The sequence below is a fragment of the Peromyscus maniculatus genome, chromosome 4 (genome assembly GCF_049852395.1).
Source record: "Peromyscus maniculatus bairdii isolate BWxNUB_F1_BW_parent chromosome 4, HU_Pman_BW_mat_3.1, whole genome shotgun sequence".
Lineage (NCBI taxonomy): Eukaryota > Metazoa > Chordata > Mammalia > Rodentia > Cricetidae > Peromyscus > Peromyscus maniculatus.
Genome location: NC_134855.1, coordinates 131,956,232 through 131,983,791, shown reverse-complemented (window position 1 = coordinate 131,983,791; position 27,560 = coordinate 131,956,232). Strand labels below are relative to the sequence as shown.

Below are 27,560 nucleotides of genomic sequence, written 5' to 3'. Positions count from 1 at the left end.
TGCTGCTTTCTGGGCTTCAGGTTAGACATACTTCTTCACTGAGCCTGTTATTTGTCAGGAGGTTAGTTTGAGAGCCTGATTTTCCATTAGAAGAAAGAGGATTTTTAGACTCAGTTGCTGCTAAGGTCACACAGAGTAAGAAATCCACTACCTGGATCCTTCCAGCTGCTTGAGGTTAAGGCCAGCTGGCAGGGCAGGACTGTTCCTAGGCTTGTCCATCCTGTTTCCTGTTTTCCACAGGCCCCATTGTTTGAATTAGTCCCCAAGCCCTGGGCCCAAGTCAAGCCGGAGCAGCACAGACACAGGTAGGCCCTCAGCCTTGGGCTGTGGGACAGCACAGAGCTGGGCCACTGCAACTCAGTAAGCCCGAGAGCCTGTCCTTAAACTGAGGTGACTGTAGCAAAGGACATTATGAGTTATGACCTTGTCATTCTGGGAGCTCAGGTAGTCAGAACCCTGCTGTCACCTTGCCATGACTTCCTTCTGTATGCAGACCCTCTTCCTGTCTGCCTGCCACCATGTTTCACAAACCCATGAAAACCCTGTACCCAGTTGTGGACACAAAGCCAAGGGTCACCCTGAAATCTTGTTAAGAGGGGTTTTCACAGCCCAGGAACACAGCCTGTGTGTCCTGGAGTTGGAGTTGTGACCTCAAGCCTGTTGCTGGGCCTGCCAGAGTTGTCTCAGCTGTTACATGGGTGAATGTCTTATACCTGGATCTCCCTGGCATTATGGGCAGGTAAGTGCCTGGGGCATCGTGAGGGTTGTGAGGGACTTGCAGTGGTCTGTTCAGGGCCTATCGCTGGGACTGGAAGGACATGGGTTCAAATCCTCACTCTTCCCGCTGGCTGGCTACATGACCTGGGATAGAGCTTCTTCCTTCTCTGTGAAGTGAGACTAGAAACTGCACATCACCTCCCTGCTATTCATGTGCTGAGAAAACAGGTGGGAAACACATGTGAATGTCCTCACACTGGGCAGGCTGTGCACACGGCCCACAGTAATGTCTGCAGTTACATTACACAGCACTGTCCTCACACTGGGCAGACTGTGCACACGGGGACAGTAATGTCTGCAGTTACATTACACAGCACTGTCCTCACACTGGGCAGGCTGTGCACACGGGGACAGTAATGTCTGCAGTTACATTACACAGCACTGTCCTCACACTGGGCAGGCTGTGCAGACGGCCCACAGTAATGTCTGCAGTTACATTACACAGCACTGTCCTCACACTGGGCAGACTGTGCACACGGGGACAGTAATGTCTGCAGTTACATTACACAGCACTGTCCTCACACTGGGCAGGCTGTGCACACAGCCCACAGTAATGTCTGCAATTACATTACACAGCACTGTCCTCACACTGGGCAGGCTGTGCACACGGGGACAGTAAAATCTGCAGTTACATCACACAATGTGGACAAAGGGCTCTGGTTAGGGGAGGTTGGGCTGTTAGAGCCATCCCTGGTCTTTGCTGGCTGCTCCGAGTCCCCTTAGAAAGAGCATCCCTCTCTGTGTGTAAGAAGTCTCCTTGAATGCAAAACACTTGTCTATCAGGGGGAAAGGATAGGCTATAAGGGTCATGAAATGAACTTCTCATTGCAAATTTCCTGTAAAATATTAAGGATTATCTGTTCCACACTAGGACTTCATACCCCAACATGACTGCTAATCCCAGCCATAACAGCTTCCTGGTGCCCCTACCCCAACACTTATGCAAAGAGCTTGTATTTGTTCCCAATCACCACTCAACCCCTCTTTGGAAAAGGCTACTGAGACCAGATAGGCCAAGTAGTAAGGCTGGGGTCATATAGGAACCAGGCTTGGATACAGCTTAGAGGCTCTACTTCCTAAATTCTCCTTACCCATAAGGTCTCAGACCATCTTCACAGACAAGACAGCATAAACTATCCTGAATCACTACCCCCCAATGCAATGTTCTTTTGCAAGTTCTCTATTGCCAAGTTACAACCCCACTGCAATGGTTTTTTTTGAAAGAGAAGGAAAGAGGGAGCACACACAAGTAAGAGAAACAGAGAGACAGAGAGACATAGACAGAGAAACAGAGACAGAGAGACTGAAAGAGGGAAAAATAATCCATCCACTTTACCCCAGTTCTCACAGTTGAACCACCAGCAGGTAAGTCCTTGCATATAAGAAAAGCAAAGGTAAAAAATAATATGCTCAAGCACTGCCATTTATCACAGCTGAAACAGCAATTAGTGAAACTGTATAACCTTACTGTCTGAAGATTTTGTATTTCACTTTCAGCAATGTTGACTTTCAGATGACATATGATTTGTATACCTAAAACAATGCCCTTGCAGCAGTAGAAATGGCTCAGCAGCAAAGAGCACTTACTAATGTGCAGAGCAACAAGATTTGATTCTCGGACCCAAGTAGTATCTCACAACTGCCTGTAACAAAGATCCCAAGGAATTCAAACCCTCCTCTGACCTCCTCAGGGAACTGCCCACACATGGTGCACATAAACCAATGCAAGCAAAAATATTTACATGTAATATAAATAATTTAAAAAACGAAACATTGCTCCAAGCTGTTGTCTTGAATCTGGGTTACACAGAGCCTCCAGGTCTTGGACTGGAAGACAGGACCTAACCAATGGTCTTGTTCACACTTGACTGGGATTTAATCCTTCTTTTTCAGTGAAATGTTTCTTGAGCATTTGCTAAAAGCTTTCAAAGAAGCCAGAAAGTGGACCTAGAATGACTTCTTAGGTGGATCTTGGGTCCTCTGAGATGCTAGATGTCGGAGTGTCTTGCTTTTTCCATCTTTTTCTCCACAGCTGGCACCTGAGCTGCAGTTGGGGACAAGTGTTTGTGGGAGGAAAGAAGGGTGAGAGAAAAGAAAGATGACGAGATGGAGAGAGGAAGGGAGATGGAGAGAGGGGAAGAAAGAATGACAGGCAGGGTGTGAGGAAGGAAAGGAGAGAGGAAAAGAAGGAAAAGAGAGAAGAGCTAATGAACAGAGGGAAGCAGAGAAAGGAGAAATGTAGCCAGAGACAATAGGGGTGAGGACAGCATGCCTGAGAGTGTCTACACTCAAAGTGAAGGCTGGACCCCACTGTCCCTGGGCTCTCCATATCACAACAGGGCTCTGCAAATTTATTACCCTTGGTTGTCTGTTTAGCTGCTGGCAATGGGAAGGCTCTGCTGGGAAACCCATGGCCATGGCCAGTTGGTTGAGCTCTTCTGCATACTTGTCTGACTCTCCAAGATTTGGCCTGTATTCTGTCTTTTGCCCTATGTCAGCTTCCAGGTCCCTCCTGGGGGACTGGACCTGCCTTTATGCATCTATCTGTTCCTTCCTCCATTTGTTCATCCTAGAGTATCTTGCACTGGAGCCATTAATCATTTTTATAACTGTCTGTCAGCTTCTACTTGAGGCTGAATGCTCTGTTCAAGTCAACAATGAAGATTTCAAGTTCTTGTCCCTGTAATGGGATACCTCCTAGACAGTCAATGAAGCCCAGTAGTCAGCTCACCACTGATATGAGCTCACTAGCCTCTTCAGCACCAAGTCTTCTTGGAGAAGGAGCTGAGTGATGGGGAAGGGTCATTGACTAGAGGGAAACATCCAGGCAGAAAGACAAATGATGTATAAGCTTGCTCACAGGTGAGATCTGAAAACAAAAAATTTCCCATAAACACAGAACTATATGGTGGTCACGAGGTCAGAGGAAAAAGTGATGGTCACTATAGCATTTACCTAAACTGTTCTAGTATTAATTAAAACTTGGAAGTCAGAAATTGAGATAAAAACCTGATGAATCCAAGGAACAGTGGAGGGCTGATAAAAAAAAAAACTCTCTATGTTTTTCCCATCCAAAAACCCCTGGAATGCCACCCCCCAGTCCCTCAGTCTATCTTCCTGTCCCTCTCTACTCAACTTCCTCAGTCTTCAGCAACTCTATGGCTAATCTCAGTCAGCTAATTGCTAACTCTATCCTTGATTCAAGATGGCTTTATTGGCACAGTAGGGTGGCAGTGCAAACAATTCTCCCTTTTTGTCCAAATAGAAAGGAAGGGTTTTTTTTTATTTTACAACACCATTCAGTTCAACATAATAGCCACAGATTCCCCTGTTCTCCCCCTCTCTCCCCCTTCCCCCTCCCCCCAGCCCACCCCCCATTCCCACCTCCTCCAGATCAAGGTCTCCCCTGATGAACGGGATCGACCTGGTAGACTCAGTCCAGGCATGTCCATTCCCCCCCCCTCCCAGACTGAGCCAAGTGTCCCTGCATAAGTCCCAGGATTCAAACAGCCAACACATGCAACGAGCCCAGGACCCAGCACCAACGCACAGCTGCCTCCCAAACAGATCAAGCCAAATGACTGTCTCACCCATTCAGGGGGCCCCTCAGACTTTGGTTCATAGATCCTGTGCTTCCATTCATTTGGTTATTTGTCCCTGTGCTTTATCCAACCTTGGCTTCAACAATTCTCGCTCATATAAACCCTCTTCTTTCTCACTAATTAGACTCCAAGTGCTCCACCAGGGGCCCAGCCGTGGATGTCTGCATCCAGATTCCTCAGTCCTTAGATGAGGTTTCTGGCACAACTATCAGGGTGTCTGGCAATCCCATCACCAGAGTAGGTCAGTTTCTGCCGTCTCTCGACCATTGCCAGCAGTCTTTTCCGGGGGAATCTTTGTGGATCTCCGTGGGCCTCCCTAGCTCTCTGCTTCCTCCCCTTCTCATGTGGTCTTCATTTACCATGGTCTCCTATTCCTTGTTCTCCCTCTCTTTTCTTGATCCAGCTAGGATCTCCCACTCTCTTTCCCTCAACCGTCGCCCTTCATTGTTCCCACTCATGACCAGGCTGTTCATGTAGATCTCGTCCATTTCTCCGTGTCTTTTTTGGGGTCCCATTTTCCAGGTAGCCTCACTGGTGATGTGAGTAGCAGTCCAGTCATCCTTGTTCCACATCTAGCATCTTCCTATGAGTGAGTACATGTCATATTTGTCTTTCTGAGTCTCGGTTACCTCACTCAGGATGATTTTTTCTAGATCCATCCATTTGCCTGCATACCGCATGATGTCATTGTTTTTCTCTGCTGAGTAGTATTCCATTGTGTATATGTGCCACAGTTTATTTATCCATTCTTCAGTTGAAGGGCATCTAGGTTGTTTCCAAGTTTTGGCTATTACAAACAATGCTGATATGAACATAGCTGAGCAAGTGCTCTTGGGGTATGATTGAGCATTTCTTGGGTATATGCCCAGGAGTGGTATAGCTGGATCTTGGGGGAGATTGATTCCCAATTTTCTAAGAAAGCACCATATTGATTTCCAAAGTGGTTGTACAAGCTTGCATTCCCACCAGCAGTGGAGGAGAGTTCCCCTAGTTCCACATCCTCTCCAGCATAAAGTGTCTTCAGTGTTTTTGATCTTAGCCACTCTGACAGGCGTAAGGTGGTATCTCAGAGTTGTTTTGATTTGCGTTTCCCTGATGATTAGGGATGTTGAGCAATTCCTTAAATGTCTTTCAGCCATTTGGGTTTCCTCTGTTGAGAATTCTCTGTTTAATTCTGTAGCCCATTTCTCAATTGGACTGTTGGTTGTTTTGATGTCTAATTTCTTGAGTTCCTTATATATTCTGGATATCAGTCCTCTGTCACATGTGGGGTTGGTGAAGATCTTTTCCCATTCTGTAGGCTGTCACTTTGCCTTGTTGACCATATCCTTTGCTCTACAAAAGCTTCTCAGTTTCAAGAGGTCCCATTGATTGATTGTTTGTCTCAGTGTCTGTGCCACTGGTGTTATATTTAGGAAGTGATCTCCTATGCTAATGCTTCCTACTTTCTCTTCTAGCAGGTTCAGAGTAGCTGGATTTATGTTGAGGTCTTTGATCCACTTGGACTTAAGTTTTGTGCACGGTGACAGATATGGATCTATTTGCAGCCTTCTACACGTTGATATCCAGTTATGCCAGCACCATTTGTTGAAGATGCTTTCTTTTTTCCATTGTACACTTTTGGCTTCTTTGTCAAAAATTATATGTCCATAGGTGTGTGGGTTAATGTCAGGGTCTTCAATTCAATTCCATTGGTCCACATGTCCGTTTTTATGCCAATACCAAGCTGTTTTTTATTACTGTAGCTCTATAGTAGAGCTTGAAGTCAGGGATTGTGATGCCTCCAGAAGTTGTTTTATTGTACAGGTTTCTTTTAGCTATCCTGGGTTTTTTGTTTTTCCATATGAAGTTGAGTATTATTCTTTCCAGGTCTGTGAAGAATTGTGTTGGTATTTTGATGGGGATTGCATTGAATCTGTAAATTGCTTTTGGTAAGATTGCCATTTTTACTATGTTAACCCTGCCTATCCATGAGCATGGGAGATCTTTCCATTTTCTGACATCTTCTTCAATTTCTTTTTTCAGGGACTTAAAGTTCTTGTCATATAGGTCCTTCACTTGCTTGGTTAGTGCTACCCCAAGGTATTTTATGTCATTTGTGGCTATTGTAAAGGGTGATGTATCTCTAATTGCCTTCTCAGCTTCTTTGTCCATTGTATATAGGAGGGCTACTGATTTTTTTGAGTTGATCTTGTATCCTGCTATGTTGCTGAAGGTGTTTATAAGCTTTATCAATTCCTGGGTGGAATCTTTGGGGTCACTCAAGTATATTATCATGTCATCTGCAAATAGGGAAAGCTTGACTTCTTCCTTTCCAATTTGAATCCCCTTAATCTCCTTATGTTGTCTTATTGCTCTGGCTAGAACTTCAAGTACTATATTGAATAAGTATGGGGAGAGTGGACAACCTTCCCTCGTTCCTGATTTTAGTGGAATTGCTTTGAGTTTCTCTCCATTTAATTTGATGTTGGCTGTTGGTTTGCTATATATTGCCTTTATTATGTTTAGGTATGTTCCCTGTATTCCTGATGGCTCCAAGACTTTTATCATGAAGGGATGTTGGATTTTGTCAAATGCCTTTTCTGCATCTAGTGAGATGATCATGTGGTTTTTTCTTTGAGTTTGTTTATATGGTGTATTAGATTGATGGACTTGTCGTATGTTGAACCACCCTTGCATCCCTGGGATGAAGCCTACTTGATCATGGTGGATAATTGTTCTGATGTGTTCCTGGAGTCTGTTTGCCAGTATTTTATTGAGTATTTTTGCATCAATGTTCATGAGGGAGATCGGTCTGTAGTTCTCTTTCTTTGTTGCATCCTTGTTTGGTTTAGGAATCAGGGTAATTGTAGCCTCATAGAAGGAGTTTGGTAATGTTCCTTCTGTTTCTATTATGTGGAACAATTTAGAGAGTATTGGTATTAACTCTTCTTTGAAGATCTGGTAGAATTCTGCGCTGAAACCATCTGGTCCTGGGCTTTTTTTGGTTAGGAGACTTTTAATGACTGTTTCTATTTCCTTAGGGATTATTGGACTATTTAAATAGTTTATCTGGTCTTGATTTAACTTAGGTATGTGGTACCTATCCAAAAAAATGTCCATTTCTTTTAGGTTTTCCAGTTTTGTGGAGTAGAGGTTTTTAAAATATGACCTGATAATTCTCTGGATTTCCTCAATGTCTGTTGTTATGTCCCCCTTTTCATTTCTGATTTTGTTGATTTGGATTCTCTCTCTCTGTCTTTTGGTTAGTTTGGATAAGGGCTTGTCTATCTTGTTGATTTTCTCAAAGAACCAACTCTTTGTTTCATTAATTTTTTGTATTATTCTCTTAGTTTCTAATTTATTAATTTCGCCTCTCACTTTGATAATTTCCTGGCGTCTATTCTTCTTGGGAGACTTTGCTTCTTGTTCTAGAGCTTTCAGGTGTGCTGTTAAGTCACTAGTGTGGGATTTCTCCAACTTCTTTATGTGGGCATTTAGTGCTATGAATTTCCCTCTTAGCACTGCTTTCATAGTGTCCCATAAGTTTGGGTATGTGGTGTCTTCATTTTCATTGATCTCTAGGAAGTCTTTAATTTCTTTCTTTATTTCTTCCTTAACCATTGGTGATTCAGTTGAGCATTATTCAGTTTCCATGAGATTGTATGTTTTCTGTAGTTTTTGTTGTTGTTGAAATCTAACTTTAAACCATGGTGGTCTGATAGAACACAGGAGGTTATTCCAATTGTTTTGTATCTGTTGAGATTTGCTTTGTGGCCAAGTATGTGGTCGATTTTAGAGAAAGTTCCATGGGGTGCTGAGAAGAAGGTATATTCTTTCTTGTTAGGATGGAATGTTCTGTAGATATCTATTAGGTCCAATTGGGTCATGACATCAGTTAAGTCCTTTATTTCTCTGTTAAGTTTCGATTTGGGAGATCTGTCCAGTGGTGAAAGTGGGGTGTTGAGATCTCCCACTATTAATGTGTGGGGTTTTATATGTGGTTTAAGCTTCAGTAATGTTTCTTTTACATATGTGGGTGCCCTTGTGTTTGGGGCATAAATGTTCAGAATTGAGACTTCATCTTGGTGGATCTTTCCTGTGATGAGGATGTAATGTCCTTCTTGATCTCTTTTGATTGACTCTAGTTTGAAGTCTATTTTGTTGGATATCAGGATGGCTACTCCTGCTTGTTTCTTAAGACCATTTGATTGGAAAGTCTTTTCCCAGCCTTTTATTCTTAGGTAGTGTCTGACTTTGAATTTGAGATGTGTTTCTTGTATGCAGCAGAAAGATGGGTCCTGCTTTCGTATCCATTCTGTAAGTCTATGTCTTTTTATAGGTGAATTAAGTCCGTTCATATTAAGGGATATTAATGGCCAGTGATTCTTCATTCCTGTTATTTTTGGTGGTAGTGTGTGTGTGCTTCTCTTCTTTGGGGTTTACTGTTGTGGCTTTATCTATTGCCTGTGTTTTCGTGTGTGTATCTGACTTCCCTCAGTTGGAATTTTCCTTCTACTGCTTTCTGTAGGGCTGGGTTTGTGAATAGGTATTGTTTAAATCTGGCTTTGTCTTCGAATGTCTTGTTCCTTCCGTCTATGATGATTGAAAGTTTTGCTGGGTATATTAGTCTGGGCTGACATCCATGGTCTCTTAGTGTCTGCATTACATCTGTCCAGGTCCTTCTGGCTTTCAAAGTCTCCATTGAGAAATCGGGTGTTATTCTGATGGGTTTACCTTTATAGGTCACTTGGCCTTTTTCCTTGGCTGCTCTTAATATTCTTTCTTTATTCTGTACATTTAGTTGTTTAATTATTATGTGTCGAGATGACTTTTTTGGGGGGTCTAGTCTGTTTGGTGTTCTATAGGCTTCTTGTATCTTCATAGGCATTTCCTTCTTTAAGTTGGGAAAGTTTTCTTCTATTATTTTGTTGAATATATTTTCTGTGCCTTTGAGTTGGTATTCTTCACCTTCTTCTATCCCTATAATTCGTAGGTTTGGTCTTTTCATGGTGTCCCAAATTTCTTGGACATTTTGGTTCATGACTTTGTTGGCTTTAGTGTTTCCTTCGACTGATGAAACTATTTCTTCTACTGTATCTTCAATGCCAGAAATCCTCTCTTCCATCTCTTGCATTCTGTTGGTTATACTTGCATCTGAAGTTCCCGATCTTTTACTCAGGTTTTCTATTTCCAGCATTCCCTCTGTTTGTGTCTTCTTTATTTTTTCAATTTCCCTTTTCAGTTCTTGGACTGTTTCCTTTGTTTGTTTCATTACTTTTTCATGATTTTCTTTCAGTGCTTCATTGTTTTCTTGCAGGACTTTATTGTTTTCTTCCAGGACTTGATTGTTTTCTTCTAATTTGTTTGTCCTTTCCTCTAGTTGTTTACAGTGTTCTTCCAATTTTCTTGTCTTTTCCTCTACACAAGCCTCTACCTTCTTCATGAAGTTACTCATAAGGCTACTTTCTTCTGCTTCTTCTAATTTTTGGTGTTCAGGTCTAGATGTTGGAGGCAGGCTAGGTTCTGGTGATGCTGTATTGCTCTTCATTTTGTTGTATGTACTTCTGCCTTGACGTCTGCCCATCTCCTTGTGGTTCCTTCTTGGTCTTATCAGTGTACTTGTTTCAGAAAGAGCTGACAGATTCAGGAAGTCTCTCTCTCTTGTCCAAAAGGGAGTTCTCTTGTCCAACTCTGGTCCAGAAGGGAAGTCGGGGGCAGGATGGGAGCTGGTGGCCGGTCTCTAAATCTCAGGAAGTGGCTGGGGTCTCGGGCAGATGGGCGTGGGGGCAGGGTGGGGATTGCAGGGGCTGCCAGGGGGGCTTGGAAAAGGGGATCCCTCCCGGTGGGGTTATAAGGGGACCCGCGCGGTGGCCAGAACCTATGGCCAAGTTGGCCAGGTCTTCCCGGAGTGGCTGGTGCCCAGGGATGGGGTCTGGGTTGGACCCGGATACTCACCTCTGGTCCAGAAGGGAAGTCAGGGGCAGGATGGGAGCTGGGGGCCGGTCTCTAAGTCTCAGGAAGTGGCTGGGGTCTCAGGCAGATGGGCGTGGGGGCAGGGCGCGGGGATTGCAGGGGCTGCCAGGGGGGCTTGGAAAAGGGGATCCCTCCCGGTGGGGTTATAAGGGGACCCGCCCGGTGGCCAGAACCTATGGCCAAGTTGGGCAGGTCTTCCTGGAGTGGCTGGTGCCCAGGGATGGGGTCCGGGTTGGACCCGGATACTCACCTCTGGTCCAGAAGGGAAGTCGGGGGCAGGATGGGAGCTGGAGGCCAGTCTCTAAGTCTCAGGAAGTGGCTGGGGTCTCGGGCAGATGGGCGTGGGGGCAGGGCGCGGGGATTTCAGGGGCTGCCGGGGGGACTTGGAAAAGGGGATCCCTCCCAGTGGGGCTAGAAAGGGACATAGAAGAAGCCCACATGGCTAGGACATGGTGTGGAAAGGACCAAGCCACCTAAAACTGATGGTAGAGGACAAGGCACAAGACAGGAGCAAGCCACCTGCTGCTACAAGTGGAGCATAGAACATAGTGTGGGAGAGGACCAAGCCACCTGGCCCTGGCACCACACACCTGGGCTGTAGACACCCGATCATGCAGCAGCAGGGCTGAGGGGACACCGTGTTCCAGTGTAGGCCAGCCTACAGGACACAGTCTGCCAGGGATCAGAGTCAGAGCTTGTGTGGCTGTGGCAGCTTTGCCACCTAGGCATCATCTAAGGCCACATGTTGAATACTAGATATAGCATTTACCTAAATTGTTCTAGCATTAAGAAAAACTCAGGAGTCAGAAATTGAGATTTAAAAAAAAAACCTGATAAATTCAAAGAACAGTAGAGGGGCTGACCTTAATCTCTGTGTTTCTCTCATCCCAAAACACTGGAAATCCCACCAGCCGCCCCCCCTTCTCTCTTCCTGTCCCTCTCTATTCCACTTCCTCAGTCTTCCAACAACTCTATAGTTAATTCTGGTCAGCTAATCACTGACTCTGTCCCTGATCCAAGATGACTTTATTGGTACAGCAGGGTTGCAGTGTGAACAATTCCTCTGAAACAGATCACCAGGCAAAGAACAAAAGAGTGGTCACCATTTTCAACATCAAAATGATAGGTCAGTAGGGTTCTGGTAACTTGTGGTTTTCTTTTCATTTGATTCTTGGAACTTTTTATTTCCTCATTAATTTTTTCAATGACCATTGGTCACTCAAGAATGCAGTATTCAGTCTCTTAGTATTTATGTAGCTTTTCAGACTAGACATTTCAAGTTTCTTCCAATTATGATATGATAGGATTCAAGAAATTATTTCAAATATCTTATACTTTTAAAGATACATTTTGTTGCCTAGAACATTGTCTGTTTTATGGAAGATTCTACAAGCTTCTGAGAAAAATGTATATTGTATATCAGTTGATTGGAATGTTTCACAGATATGTTTGTTCTATTTGTTCTATGGCACAGCTTAGTGCTGCAGTTTCTTTATTGGTGTCCTATTTGGGGTGACTCATTTAAAAATAAAAGTAGGATAGAGGATGTGGAGCAAGGGGAACACTCCTACACTGTTGGTGGGAGTGCCACTTTGGAAACAGTATGGCAGTTTCTCAGAAAATTGGGACTCAATCTTCCTCAAGACCTGGTTATACCACTCTTGGGCATATACCCAAGGAATGCTCAATCATACCACAAGGACACATGCTCAACTATGTTCATAGCAGCATTATTTGTAATAGCCAGAACCTGGAAACAACATAGATGCCCCTCAACTGAAGAATGGATTATGAAAATGTGATACATATACACACTGCTCAGCAGAGAAAAACAATGATATCATGAAATTTGCAGGCAAATGTATGGAACTAGAAAATATCATCCTGAGTGAGGTAACCCAGACTCAGAAGGACAAATGTACTCACTCATAAGTGGATACTAGATGTAAAGCAAAGGATAACCAGACTACAACCTACAACTCCAGAGAAGCTGGCTAACAAGAAAGACACAAAGTGGGACACATGGATCACCATGGGAAGGGGAAACAGATGAGTCCTCCATGAGTAAATTAGGGATGAGTGGTGGGCAATGGAAGATAGGGGATGGAGGATGAGAACATAAGAGAATGGGATGGTCAAGCTGGAACAGGGATGGAGTGTGAAAGCAGTGAAACAGATACTATGATAGAGGGAGACATCATGGGGAAAGAGAGAAACAGGGTACTAGGGAAGTTCCCAGGAATCACCAGGGATGACCTCAACTAGGACTACTAAAAATAATGGAGAGGGTGCCTGAACTGAACTGGCTGGTTCCAGAGGTCAGATCAGTGAATACCCTAACTGTCATCACAGAGCATTTCTCCAGCAACTGGTGGAAGCAGATGCATAGATCCACAGCCAGGCACCAGGCAGAGCTCCAGGAGACCATTCAGGGAGAGAGAAGAGGGATTCTATGAGCAAGTGTGTCAAGATGATAATGAGGAAACCTGCAGAGATGACCAAACCAAGCCAGTGGGAACTCATGAAAGTTTGATCAATGGCTGTGGAGCCTGCATGGGACTGGGCTAGGCCCTCTGCATGGCAAGACAGTTGTGTAGCTTAATCTGCTTGCTGGGTCCCCTGGCAGTGGATTTAGAATCCATCCTGGTGCATGAGTGGGCTTTTTGGAGCCTACTACCTATGATGGACACCTCTCATCCAAGTCTAGCCTTGAGACAAGGACTTGGACTTGCCTCTACTGGATGTGCCTCCTCATGGGAAGCCTTGCCTTCTTTTTGGTGGGAGTGGGGGATGGGTTGGGAGGGAGAGGCTGGGAGATGGGAGAAGGGAAGAGGGAGATCTTTGGTGTATAAATGAATGGAAATTTTTTCTTAATAAAAATAAATAAATAAAAGTAGTATATTGATGTCAGTCTGTTACCACATCAGAATCTATCTCACTTTTTATGGCCACTTGCAAATTATCACATTGAGAGCCCCCATATTTGGTACATTTATATTTACAATTGTTATACTTCCTAGTGAAATGTTCCTTTGTTTATATGAAGCAGATTTCTTTATCTCCTATAACTAAATTTGGCCTGAAAGGTTGACTTTCATTCTTTGACTCTCACTCTGTATGTCTCATTATCAATGAGTTTTGTTTCTTAAAGAAAATAGACAATTTGATACATTATTTCTTAAATCCAGTCAACCAGTTTACATCATTTTATCAATGAATTTGGCCATCTAAAGATTTCATTGAGTCATATTGACTAATTCCTCTAATAATATCCTCTCTCTCCCCTCCCTCTCCTCCCTCTGTGTGAGTGTGTGTGAGAGAGGGGGGGCATAGATTGACACATGCCACAGCACATTTGTGCAGATTAGACACCTTTTGTGACACAGTTCTCTCCTTCCATCTTGTTGTGACAGAGCTTGGACTGTAGTTTCTTCCACTCCAGGTTAGCTGGCTTGTGAGCTTCTGTTTGATGCTTTATTCTCATCCTCCCTTTCATCTCACTGTAGGAATGCTGGCATCACAGATGGCAGTCAAGCAATCTGACTTTTTGTGTGTCCCAGAGATGGAGCTCAAGGAATCAGTCAGCATCATACTCTTACTGAATAGACAGGATGCCACAAGAGAGTCTGTGCCATCCTCTCTGTTCTCACTCCTATAGTCTTGTACTTTCCAAGGTGCTGAACTCATCCAGTCCTAGGTAATATTTCTCCATGATTGCCTAAGCAGAAAGTGCCCTCTCTTTCATCTTTGTCTACTTCAAGACACAAGTATTCAAGGCATTGCCAAATTACCTACTGACCATCAACTATTTCTTGTTTTTAATGCCAGCAACTTGTTCACATTGAAAAAATTCTTATTTGGCTAAACCAAATTCATATGTGGGCTATCTATCATAGGAGTCACAGCTCATAAGGTGTTGGGGATGGCATTGGTAGATACTGGTATATGTGGGGATAAAGGGAGATGCTATAAGACTTTCAGAGTTTTGCCAATGATAGCAAATTAGTTTGTTTAGTTAGAGTCTCACTGTCCATAATGGTCAGGATGAACAGCAGATAATAGCTCTTCAGATGACTCAATGCAAATGTGCACCACACATGAAATGCACATGACCTCCAAGCCAGAGCAGAAACATAGAATGTAGTATGTGCCCTTAAATTTTCATATTGATGACATGTTGAATTGAACATACTTTGCAATATTAGGAAAGGAAAATATATTTTTGGACCCTGGGCCTCAAATCCTTTAGTCAAATAGTTTTCCATTGAGCTATGCTCCCAGAATCATCGTTCCACTAGAAAATCAATAGAAAATCAAGATGACATGCATACCTTTTGTTATATATCACATGGGTAGCATGGATGTAGAAAATGACATAGCTGAGCTGTGCAACCAAGAAAACAGATTCAATTGAGCTGTTCACATTCAGCTTCTTATGTCTCTTGTCATGGGATATACTTTTAGTGACACAATCTATCATGATACACACCCTCTCTTGACACAGCAGGTGCACAGAAGACTATCAAATCAAGCCCACGCCCCACAGGAGTCTGACCCATTCCACAATGCCTAGGATCATCCTCAGAGAATCTCTCCACCATTCAACCACACCTCTCCTACCTGTGGCTTTGCATATGTTGTAACCTCTTGTGACAATGGGACTTCCTCCAGAGAACTCCTAGTCATCCTTATAAACCCATCAGACCCAGCCACCTCAGTAAACCTGCCAAAGCCCCTGGCATGGCTGCTGGGCTCCTTTATCTATTTCCACAGAACCCAGCACAGGGCACCTAATTGTAACCAGATGCATCAAATGCTTTTTCTCACCAGTCTAGAGCTTGAGAGTTTATCCAGGCATTTCACATCAAACAGCAAATGGCTTATATCTTCTGTCTAAACATGCCCATATTCAAGTGCAGGAGAAAGAAAAGGGCAGAGGAGACTGTAGGAAGTCATACAAGAATGAGCATTTTAAAGAACAGTAAACCACAGAAGAAACTGGATGGATGGATGGATGGATGGATGGATGGATGGATGGATGGGTGGACGGATGGACGGACGGTATGGTGGTGGTGGTGATGGTGGTGGTGGTGTTTGTGTGTGTGTGTGTGTGTGTGTGTGTGTGTGTGTGTGTGTGTGTGTACTTGCAGGTGAACAGGCATGTATGAACACATGGAGACTGGAGATTAGTCTTGGATGTTGGTGCTTGGATCCCATCCACCTTAATTTTGAGACAGTGTCTCTCACTTGGCCAAAGATTCACTGGCTAGGCAAGACTGGCTGGCCAGTGAACCCCAGAGATCCCCACAACTCTACTCCCCAGCATTGGAATTACAAGTGTGCACCACAACACCTGACTTTTTGATAGGAGTGGTGGGGATTAAACTCAGGTCCTCAGGTTTGCATGGCAAGCAATTTATGTGCTAAGTTTTATCCCAAGCTTTGATGCGTCTTTCTAAGGGATTTCAAATTGTGTCATCTGAGAAGAATGTAACCAGCACAGAGAAGTCAAAAATAAATAAATGACCCCAGAGATGAACAGTGCCAGCTCCTCTTGGGGAAGCAACCCCAACATCACTCTTGTAAATGTCCCATCACAGTGACTTCCCTCTATACACCAAGCACTTTTCCTGCTTTCTGTGCTTAAAGAAAACTCATTCATGGCTGCCTCACACCCTTTCTACATCCTTTGCCTGTGCCCTGGCACAGCTCCTGTGCTAAACCACATGGCTCATCCTGAAGTTCTCACCCTCAAACAGCCTTCTGTCTTCTGTCAACCTACCAGTTCCCACCTCCTCCTCTCATAACCTCCTGCTTTGTCTTCCTAAAATACCAAGCCCTCTCTGTGATGTGGTGGGCTCTGCATTTCTCTATTGGTTGTCAGTTGACTAGAACAGAACACCATCCCTGGGGACACAGAGAGCCTTGTGTGTGCTCTTCATTGTAGTGAACTTAGAATCTAGAGCAGTGACTCCGAACCTTGCAGATGTTTAAGTACAACAGCACAGGTGAGTGAAGGGAGGAGTGACGTGCACAGTGATGTTAAGGTCAGAGTTCACCGGTCTAGATTTCCCATGCCCTGGTTTGTCACCACATTGACACCTGCACTGTTCCTTCCCTTTGGGAATTTTGGTTATTTGGCTGTTGCTCTGCTGCAGGATGTGCCTAGCATGGGAAAGAGGCTTCTAGTGTTCTGAAAGCTAGCAAGAATGTGAGCGGCTGAAACAGCTTTTCCCAGGACCGATGGGAGGAGAGCAGGGCTGGGGGTTGAGCCTCAAGTCCTAGAGCAGGGGTTGTTGATTGGCCACTGTCTGTCCTGGACCACTTTATTGACAGCCTCTCTTTATCCTTTCTTTATTCTTCTGGGAGTCCAGAGGAGGCAAAAATTTAACAGTAGACTAAGCCCCAATGCCATTCATAATCCAGGGAGTGTAAAGGTTTCAGCGTACATCTGTGACTGAACAATATGTGTTCTGTCTCTGCCATCTCTCTCTGTGATGGGAGAAATCCACAGAGTCTGCTGTAAGGGCAAAGGAATTTATTCGGGAAAGAAAACTCACAAGACAGAATAGAGGAATTTGTTACAGGACCTTGGAAAGGTTAGGCATGATGCCATGCTGTTCTTCCACCTGAGATTTGCCTGGTGTGTCCCAGGATCCAAAACCACCAGGGAGTAAAGAGAAAGCAGCACTTATGTGCATTCCAGGTCTTCAGGGTCCCCGAGCAACCCCGCCCCAGGAGCATGTACTTCAAGGTCATGGCATTAGGATATAGTGAAGTAATTAGAAGACCCCTTTAGTTGCAGACTCCCTAACTAGGGTGGTATCAGGAACCACTGGGTGTCACCATGATCCATGGCATCCCCAAAGAGACTAAGATTCCCATATATCACTCTGGAAGTGGTATCAAGGAACTGAGTATCAATGGAGGGTTAAGTCTGGTTGGAGAGCATAAGAGCTTGAGTGCTCCTAAGTAAAAGACAGAGAAGAAAGGTCACAGTCACCTGAGCTTTTCTATCTGTGCTTCTGGGCCTCATTGGACAGGGGTGGTCCTCATTCTATGCCAGTCTTCATGACCATTGAGGTGTCATGGCAAAGCTCTGAGTAAGGTTGTGACCCAAGATAACTCAATTCCACTGCCAGGCTAGCACACAGCAGGTGCAAATACACACTTGTGCATTTGTAGCTGGTGGTTGGTGTCCTGCCACAGTCACACAGTGGCTGTGTGGCTACTCTCTCCATGCTTCTGTGGCTCTATGCATAAAATAAAGCTGTAAGTTGTACACTGGTGGAACTTCCAGCTGTGGGTTTGTTTCATCCACTAAGCTGCAATCTCACCCCACACATACACCACCACACCCTACCAACAACTTCTATTACACAAGGATTAAAGAAAGCCACACACTGGGATGCAGTTAGGTTTTTAATGCTGGGGTGGTGATAGCAAGGGTGGAGACCACTGAGAGAAAAAGGGAGTCAGGAAGGGTCCTTCAGGTGGGCTCACGCAGACCTTGTGTGGATGGTGGTAGCACTTTCTAGAGAGAAATGCCACAGGAAGTCAGATGAAGCCACTGGGGACTAACCTGGAATGAGAACACAGGGTGTGAGGACATTGGATGTCACAGCAGCAGTGGGAGCTGGCTTTCATTGGACATTGAGTAGATCCACAGAAGCTTGCCCTCCCTGTTTCCACTCATTCCTGAAGTTCCAGCATAGATTAGCCCATGGAGAGGAGAGAGAGAAAGCTGTAGATTTGTGGTCTTGTTCTTCCACCTGGCCCTGACCCCTTCTCATCCTTTCCTCTGGAACAATGGCAGATGGGAAAAGACTGAGTAGAAGCCATGCCCACAAAGCCAGTGTCAGGAGGCAGGCCAAGGACAAGTGTCTATGCTCAAAATTTGGACTCAGTCCAAATTCATTTAGTAACAAAGACCCAAGCTGAGTTTGGATTATTGATCCAGGCCCAGGTTTCAGGGTGTACTCAAATTCAGAGCTCAGCCCGGAGTCAGGATCAGGGTTGAGATTCTCTTGTCTTCTGACAGAAGTAAAACAAGCCTGCCCCTAGCTTCCTGACAGGCTGCTGTGCAAGGACAAAGAGTCTACCTGTGGGGTTTCATGAGGACTGCCACCATAGGCTCATGTGTTTGACTACTTGGTCCCCTGTTAGACAAACTGTTTGGGAAGATTAGGAGGTATGGCTTTGTTAGAGGAGGTGTGTCACTAGGGATGGGTATTAAAATTTCAAAGGCCATGTTAGTTAGCTCATTTAGCCTGGTGATTTTGTCTCAATACATGAGCTCTCAGCTACTGCTCCAGTGCCATGCCTGCCTATCTGCTGCCATGCTCCTCACCATGACAGTCCTGGGCTCTAACCCTCTTGAGTTGTGAATGCCAAAATAAATCCTTTCTATTATAATTTTCCTCAGTCATGTTGTTCTCTCACAGCAATAAAAAAGTAACGAGGACACTGTACCATCCGGGTGTCACAGCATTTCTCCTTCTGCTCCTTCCTCTTCAGAGGGAGACTGGTAACTGTCCTGTCAGTACATTAGCTGAAAAAAAACCAACTCAAGATTAAAACCTCAGTATTTGCCATGGGAAATTGAACAGAAGCCCACCCAACTCATTACCTCCCTCCTGCTCATCATTCTGTCCCTTCTGTGACCTCAAGTATGTCACTTTTCACCTGAAAGTGGGTAACAGTGCCCCTAAAAGTGTGTAATGACTGAACAGACTCTCTTGAGGACCCAATGAGGTAGTGCATACAAGAGACAGAAGGATGTGTAAAGGGGCATAACCACAGAAGGGCCACCTCCAGGGCCTGACATCCTGGGTGCCTGATTCCTGTTGCCCCAGCAAGTCATGAGGAGCATAAGCCTCAAAGGAGGCCCCAATGAGGGGGAGAGAAGCCAAGAGCCCAACTTGGTCAGGATTCAAGGTCCCTGCCTGGGGCAACTCCCACAGCTGTTGTCTTGGCCCATGGAAGGCTCTCCAGTCCCCAAGCTGTGACTTACAAAGGAGGTCTTGAGTAAGATTGATGTTCAGGTTGCTGAGGAGGAACTGGAGCACAGGACATATCTGAGAGCCAGATAGAAATGGAGAGAAAAAAGAGGGGGAGAGAGATAGAAAACAGATGAGACTTTGCTGACAACACACTGACCACTCTTTCCTGACAGAGGGGCTCATTTCTAGGACCTGAGAACAGTTAACCTTAGCTACCTAGAACTATGAACTGAAGCGCATGACCCAGCTATATCACAGGCTGCTGAGAACTAGCATCTAGACTCCTTAAACCTTAAACTCTTGAACCCTGGAATTTCAAGGTCCTTTGAATTTGGGGAGCCTAATTCAAAGTTCCCTGCAGATTCCCATTCACAGGTGCTCAAACACAGTCTTTAAATGAAAGTGTGTTGATTACAAGGAACCATTATCTTAAAGTGACAGGTGGGGCATGGATGTGGTAAACAGCTCAAGGCATCATCTGATTTCTGCCTCCTCTCTATGCAGTTCAGCTACTGGGGGAGGGGGGAAAAGAGGTGCCCACAGACTTCCCAAAGAGAAATCTGGACATCACAGGAGACAGTGTCCTAAGCAAACAGTCATACCAACAGATACCTCTGTGATCCTCACGAGACCTGGCTCTGGGTGCCAAGAGCTGAGGACTTACTTGGTTTTGCAGCAGGCTTGTTACAGTATTTGTAAGGAGACCAGATACACTATCCAGAATTCTGTTGACCAAGGTGTTTCGTCTGGAAAAGAGGGGATTGCAAAGCTTGGTCAAGAGTTCAGCATAGCTGAGAGAGTCCTCAGGAAATCAGGTGACCCACAACTCTGCTCTGTGGACTCATTTCAGCTTGTGGCCCAGTGGCCTATATCAGGATGGACCACCACTGAGCACCTGAGCATCTCACTCCTAATAGTTACTTCCTCAGTGCCTGAGTGCTCACTACAGCCCTGACACAGCATCATTCACTCAGCTTCTATTTACAGAGCACCAGGCTCAGCTTTGGGCATTGGGCAAAAAACAACCAGCCTTTCACCTCCTTCATAAACAAGTCTCATGGAGGTTGCCTCCTCCCCTTCAATTCTCATCCAGTTATCCTGAGGTTCCCATCCTGAGTGTTCACTGAAGGGAGGATTTTCTCTCCTTGTGCCGTGCTAAGTATGGTGGTCTGTGTAGGGCTTCTCATTTTTCCTTAAATTTATGATGGACCAAATAGTCCTCTGCCTGCTTTTTCCTCGTGATATTTTCCTTCTCCAGGGCTCATAACAATATCTGCCTGGAAAATAGATTTTTGACTAGAAGAATGAGTGAAGTGGGACAATGAGATAGCCTAGTCTGCAAAGTATTTGCCTTGTAAGCATGAGGACACAGGTTCCATCTTTAGTAGCCATATTTTTAAAACAAGAAGGAAAAGCCAGTTGATAGCAAACGCATATAATCCAGAGCGGTGAAGACAGAGACAGGTAGATTCTTCAGCCAGCTTAGCCTACTTGGTGATCTCCAGCCACTGGCACATGTGCATGTGTGCCCACACAGAACATCCCATCTCCCAACACACAACATAAACAAAGAACAGGTCTAGTTAAATAGACAGTGTCATACCCAGTCTGGTGCCACCCACTATGACCCCAAAACTCAGGGACAGAAGCAGGTAGATCTCTGTGATTGAAGCTAACCAAAGCTCTAAAGTGAGACCTTGTCTCAAAATATGAGTACACAATGACAAGAGACACAGGTAATCTGAAGTTTAAGAGTACATTCTTATAAGAAAAGAGAAGGAATCTAGCAAGGGTCCTGAAAGATGAAAAGATACCTTCAATTCAGGTAAGGTGTTTTGTGGTAGGAAAAAGCTTGTCTGAGGCACAGAACAAAAGCCAATGCATCGAAAGTAGAGTGAGGACAGACCAGCATCATGAGAGTCTTCTTGGCCATGGATATTCAGACCCAGTGCAACAACATGAGTTTCCTGGCAGAAACTCCACAAGAGTTTCCACAGCTTGGCAGACTGTGGTCCTGTCTTTGATATCATATCAGGTCTTTGGTACAGGGAGATGGATGGACTCAAGACACGATTATCAAGACTAGGAACAGAGGCCATCCCTCTAATTCTGATCAAGGCTTACAGGTGAGGTTTCTTCTCTAGACATTGGATGGCATCACCTCCTCCAACCCCTGTTTGAGCCAAACATGCTTTATTAAATGCACAATTAAAGATGTAGATTTTGAGGATCAATTGGAATCAGTGATGGAAAATGACAAGATTAGGATGTCAGGATCTCACTCTAGGAATTTTCCAGAGGATTGTGATTACTTCAGGATAATCAGATCCCATGCTAGCACCTAATTTACCAACTGCCTCCCAGTGGAGGTAGATGCAATGTTAACATCTTCTATGGCATGAGGCACATTGACCCAATTGAAAGGTACCATAGGGAAATGCATGATTATGGCAGGAAATGTCCATCCTCCTGCCTCAGTAGTGGAAAGGAACAGTCCATAGAGCCAGTGTAGATATCATGGCTCTTGAGCACTTAGCATGTTCCAGGCTCTCAGCTAAACAATGTGTATTTTCTCATGTCTTCATCTCAGAAACTGATTAGTACAGATCTCTACTGTTCTCATACACAGATGTGTAAACTGAGGCCTCAAAAGATGAAGCTGCAGAGTGACTGAGCTGATAGTTGTGACAGAGTTGATACTTGAGTCTAGCCTGATTGTACTGTACACCATGCTTCTTCCCAGGTGTAGGAACAGGATGAAAGTCAGGGTCCTAAAGTCTCCCGAAAGCTCAGCTCTGCTGGGATGGATGAGCCTTACCTGCCCAACAAGGAAATGGAGATATTGTCTGAGTTACTTGAGCATTTTCCAATGGACAGTGTGGGAAGACCAGTATGGGCATTGGTTTCAACAGTGAGTGAAGTTATAAGGTCCAAGGAAATAGCAACATCGACCACGGAGCCAATGATAGGCCTGCAGAAAACAAGAGTCACACCAGGCACAGGTCTAGAAAGCTTTGTAGGCTGCACTGGTTTTCATCTATGTGGGTGCACACAGTTCAGGGTCTATGGGCAATGTTAACATCATAACAGTAATGTCAACATGTTACATATACTCTACAAAATTTGCATGTTTAAATCAGACTTATCTGGGCCATGCATCTCTATCACATGCAAGATTTTTACTTGGCATGAAACTAATAACAAAAATTAATTAATAACATTTTACAACACAAATTACCTGTGGGCATTAATTTAAAGTATTATACCTGGTATAATCAATCTAAGCATTATAACGGTGCTAGTACATAAATCACTCTCATTTTTTTAGCACTAAATACTGGTCATAGAAAAGTAAAGTAACTGTCACAGCTCATGGCTTCATAAATGTATCAAATACAAACACCCCTCCGCCCTGTGTGGGTGATTGAGGCCAGAGACTCACACATACTGAGAAAGGGCTGTCTGTGAAGGATACACCCAATCTCCAGAGATTCTTTTGCACAGGTTCTTGACTTCGTTGTTTTTCTGTTCCTCTCATTTTAAATTGAAAAACTTTAAAAATTGTATTTTACTTATCCAGGAAGCCTACCCCAATCTATGAGTTCTAAGTACTGTGAGAGACTCTATCTCAAAAATTAACCTGGCATACTCATCGTATTGAGGCAGTTTCATGATGTTGACCTCTGAACTCCACAAACACATGTGAGTGCACATAAAACTTTATACACACAAGTGCACACATGCAGCATGCACACAAAAGCATATTGTATACAACATTCATTTACTTAACATGGCATGCTTTCAGTAGAATACTTTAAAGACTGGGATTTAGAATTCAGAGGATCCCATCTTTTACAGATTGGGAAATTTGGTCAGAGGCCAAAGAGTAGCTGGGAATTAAGTGCCTACTCAAATAGTCCATATTGCACTCCACCTCCTAAATCCAAGCAACACATACTCACAGAGACACAGAGGCATCCACAACCACGGGCAGCTTCAGGTCGATGCCTTTGCCGGTGGAAGACAGGCCAACTTGCAGGTCCAGGAGGCTGAGTTTGTTGATTCGCAATCTGCACAAAATCCATAAGTTCCCTCTTGTCATTCTTCCTTGAAGCACTTGCACCTCTCCTCATCACCCTCTTGTCCTCACTACATCCTCTTCAGAAATGTGAGCATTTGCACTCTCAGGGGCAGTGGACTGAGCCAGGGAAACAATAGGCAGCAGAGATAGAACCTGAACCCAGGACTGTGTGACTCAAAGCTCTATGAAGCCATGCTTGGGACTAAGGGGTGTGGATTCCAGGTTTCTGTCCCTTGAAGGAACTTGTACTTTTACTCCTAGCTATATTTGAAGAAGAACAGTGTCATTCTTAGAGAAATGCTTTAGGTACCAAGATACAAGTGGATATTAGGACAAATGGAACAGTCACTTTCAGCCTGAAATTACAGACTGTGGGAACCCGGATGTGTAAACTGTCCAGACTGGCCCTGTATCCCTCCTCAGACTTACTCAAGCTCTAATGAACCTTATGTCAGAACTCCTCAACTCTGTAGGGGAAGACAAGGCTTATCCATCTTTCTTTGAAACTGGGTACACAGGTAGTTCCTTTTCTGGGAGCAAAGAAGCACCAACTCACCCTAAACCTTTTTGAGATGAAAGGAGGTTTAATTTGCCAAGGTCCAGTGTGTTCAAAACTCCTAGAATGTTGTTACTGGCTGATGACCAATCCTTGGTTTCCTGAAGTGACCCCACATCTAGATTCAGGTTCTGAAGGACATCTGTCAAAAAGCAGTCATCAATCAGTGTTTGCACCACCAGGGAATGAGCTCCCATCCTCCTGGCTCAGAGAAGTCAGTTTTTCTGCACTGCTTCATTCAGTCTCTGCAACATCTCAGTGAGAAAAGATTGCTACCATCTCCATCATACAAGAGATGAACCCAAGACTCCTAAGGAATATGTCTACAGAGATGAATATGTGCACTGATGAAGTTCATTATGTATACCTGTTTTCAGGAATAACTTGAGGATCTGTTACTCTTAATGAGATGCTCACATGGGTCTGAGAAACTTAGTTAAGCACTTGAGAGAATAAACCAAGAAATGGAAAAATCTAGAATGAAGGAAAGAGTATAGAGGGAAAGTATTGCTCCAACCAGTGAAAGTGGAAAATAGGGGTCCCAAAATGACAGCTGGCAATCAGGCCAAGAAAAAATGAATTGACATTGGAGGAGGAGATAGAGTGTCCTAACAGAGGATCTCGAAGAATAACTGGGGAATTAACAGAATAAGTGCCATGTGCCAGAAGGAATGTGTGAAGTGTTAGGGTTGTTTGTGTAGAAAATATCTCTACTGTGGAAAAAAAAGCAATTATTAACTCAGGGACAAACCAAACAAAACAACAATAATCCCTTATTCTCAAAAGGGCACATGGCTTAAAATGCTACCTTAAAATATTTATGGTAACAAGGTTTTGCCTGTTAATTTTTCCACATTTTGTACCCTGTTTCATTTTTCTGGGTGTAAAGCATTTTCGCTTAGAAACTTGCTGTCATGTATGTTTTGTCCCATTTGTACAGTGGTGTTTTAGTCCATCCTCCAGCGTTAGCTACTGAAATCACACAACTGTGAAGATTAACCTTTGTTTCTGGACTGCTTTCCTGTCTGTACTGAGTAGTGCATGACCGACCACATACTACCTGTGTTCTCAATGCAGTCGTGAGACTGGAGAGATGGCTTAGCATTAATAGTGCTTGCAACTCTTGTAGAAGATTCGAGTTCAGTTCCCAGCACACATGTTGGATGGCTGATAACCATGTGTTTCCCATGGGGATCTGACACCCTTTTTTGGCTTCTGGGGGCACACACACACACAGATATATAAGAGGGATAAATTCATACAACTGAAAATAAAATATTAAGAACACTTTTAGTCAAATAGATAGAATCACAATACTGCAAGCTGGCCCTGTGATGGACAGGATCTACCTGTTATAACAATGCATACAAGGCCACCTCAGCAAGCATTGCTTAGAGATCTCCATCTCTAAGCAATATAACTCCCTAGTAACTTTGAACCTGACACCCCCTTCTCTCTTCTTTGATTCCCCAGCTGTGGAATGAGAGGATGGCTCCTTTCTTCATCTTTGAAAGTTCCCTAAACATTGGCAAGGTTTGAAGGCAGCATGTGCAGAGCTTTCCTGTTTCTATAATACCTGTTTGTCAGTTAGCCCAGCTCTATAGCAAAAAACAGAGGTGCAATTAAATAGAAAGTTGTGTGGTTTGTAGACATCCAAGCCAGGTAGGTTGATATTACTTTCAGCCAGTCAACACAGATCAGTAAGAAAAGGTCAAACTAACTATGGAAACATATGCTAATAATTCTGACACAACACTTTAGCTAAATTATGTAAACCAGTGTTAAAGATATGAAAAATGAGAGGATGGTTAGAATTAGAGAAATGCAAAGTGAGATGAGTTACATCCTCTCATTTCTGATAATGGCAAACCAGTTAATGCTGTCCATGTTAGTGCTTAAAAGGAAGCAGGGTTGGGGGACACGCTCCCACAGACTACTAGAGAAAGTGGGATAGATGCCATTATTTAAGATATTCATATTAATTAAAATTTTGAAATCTCACTTTGATAAATCTATCCTGTACATATATTGTCAAGACTCTATTAGGATATAATGTTGGTACTATTTATTTCTAAAATAAGTAAATGAGACAGGAATTGAATGACTGCACATTTCTCAGTAAGCTGCCCATAGAGGACAACACTGTTCCCTCCCAGCAGCCTTTGCTATTGCAGTCATAGTGTTTATTAAGATTACTTCTGGGACCAACAAGCAGGTGGGACCCATATTGACTCACCTCCAGACACAGGATTCTGAACGTTCAAATTATCCACAGCACTGACAACATTACCCAGAAGAGATTCTGAGGTCCCAATGAGCAGGCCGCAGAAGACAACAAGGCTCCCAAGTTGGAACATCTTTGGTCCTGACACCTGGATGGTCACAGGAGGAAGAAGAGGAAAGAACCCACAGTGAATGCCTGTCGCTCTCACACTTGACCTTCCTACAAGACAGACGTGCTTCTGTTCACAATAGGTAAGAAAAGGAACCAGCAGGGATGCCCACCCTCAGGAGTAGATAAAGAAAATGAGGAATTTTATTCTGTCTTAACAAAAAAATGAAGTCATGACATTTCAGGAAATAAATAGATGTTGTCCTTTATTTAAATGGCTGCTGCCTTTTAAGCCACGGCTGTCTGAAGCAGCAACTGCAACTCCGAGGCTACCAGCAGCAGTGAGGCCTCAAGGGCTGGAGATGGAGGAAAATCTGTTCCCTCCGCTCCAACTCTCGCAATGCTACAAAGAGAACTTAATTAAACCTCTGTCCCTCCAAAGAACCTCCAAGACTCAAAGGTTAAGGTAGAAATCTGCTCTTCAGAGGCTGAATAACAAGTAGCTCACCTCCTCTCCTTGCTCACAACCTCCAAAAACCCCCTGTGCGGCTCCTCGCCCTCTGTATAAACCCTTTCTCACCTGGCTCCTCCCTACCACTTCCTGTCAGCTAGTTGCTGACTCAGCCTCCTGACTGCAGGTGAATTTTATTTAATCAAACACATCTTTGCATCATTAAACAAATGTTCCAGAGCATAAACAAAAGTAACACACCTTGAAATCATATTCTACATCAGATAGAACTGAAACCATTGTGCTTAGCAAAATTAGCCAGATTCAGAAAGATAAAATACCCTAGTTTCTGCCAAGTGCAAATGAGATTCCAATTTGTATATATATACATACATATATATGAATTTATTGAATGTGTATGAGGTCATAAAGCAAGGAAATCATGAGAGGAGAAGAAAAATATTAAGGGAAGAAAAGATGAGGAAAGAGAGAGCAAGGAATGCATGTGACTTGGAAGTAAAAAGGAGGAAGCCATTAGCAAGGGGGGATGGGGAAGGACAGCAGGGGAGGGAGAGGGAGAGGAACTAAGTATGTAGGGAAATACCACAGCAAACCCACTAATTTGTATGGTAAATTTAAAAATCATAAACATAATTAAATACAATTATAACTTAAGAAAATGAGCAGGCAAGATGGGGAAGGTAAAGAAACTTATGGGACACAGTCAGGGAATGGAGGGACAGAGCTTGGAAAGACAAGCTGACTCTAGGCTAAGTTTTATAAGCTCAGGTCCTCTATGCTTGC

At 44.0% G+C, this 27,560-nt stretch overlaps 1 protein-coding gene across 1 annotated transcript; it reads right to left on the bottom strand.

Moving 5' to 3' along the window:
- Positions 1 to 18,847: 18,847 nt before the first annotated feature.
- On the bottom strand, positions 18,848 to 26,330 carry LOC102908958 (BPI fold-containing family A member 2). Its single transcript, XM_006997436.4, has 7 exons — positions 26,210 to 26,330; positions 23,974 to 24,115; positions 23,299 to 23,406; positions 22,155 to 22,307; positions 20,001 to 20,082; positions 19,348 to 19,411; positions 18,848 to 18,885 (listed from the first exon to the last, which is right to left on the bottom strand). The coding sequence occupies exons 1-7, from the start codon at positions 26,328 to 26,330 to the stop codon at positions 18,848 to 18,850; spliced, it is 708 nt and encodes a 235-aa protein (XP_006997498.1).
- Positions 26,331 to 27,560: the final 1,230 nt, after the last annotated feature.

Coding starts and splice junctions, on each gene's coding strand:
- LOC102908958 (XM_006997436.4), bottom strand. CDS start 26,330: ATGTTCCAACTTGGGAGCCTTGTTGTCTTCTGCGGCCTGCTCATTGGG. Junction 20,083..22,154: donor TCCATTTCCTTGTTGGGCAG/GTAAGGCTCATC, acceptor CCTCTTTTCCAG/ACGAAACACCTTGGTCAACA. Junction 19,412..20,000: donor CAAGCCTGCTGCAAAACCAA/GTAAGTCCTCAG, acceptor TCTGGCTCTCAG/ATATGTCCTGTGCTCCAGTT.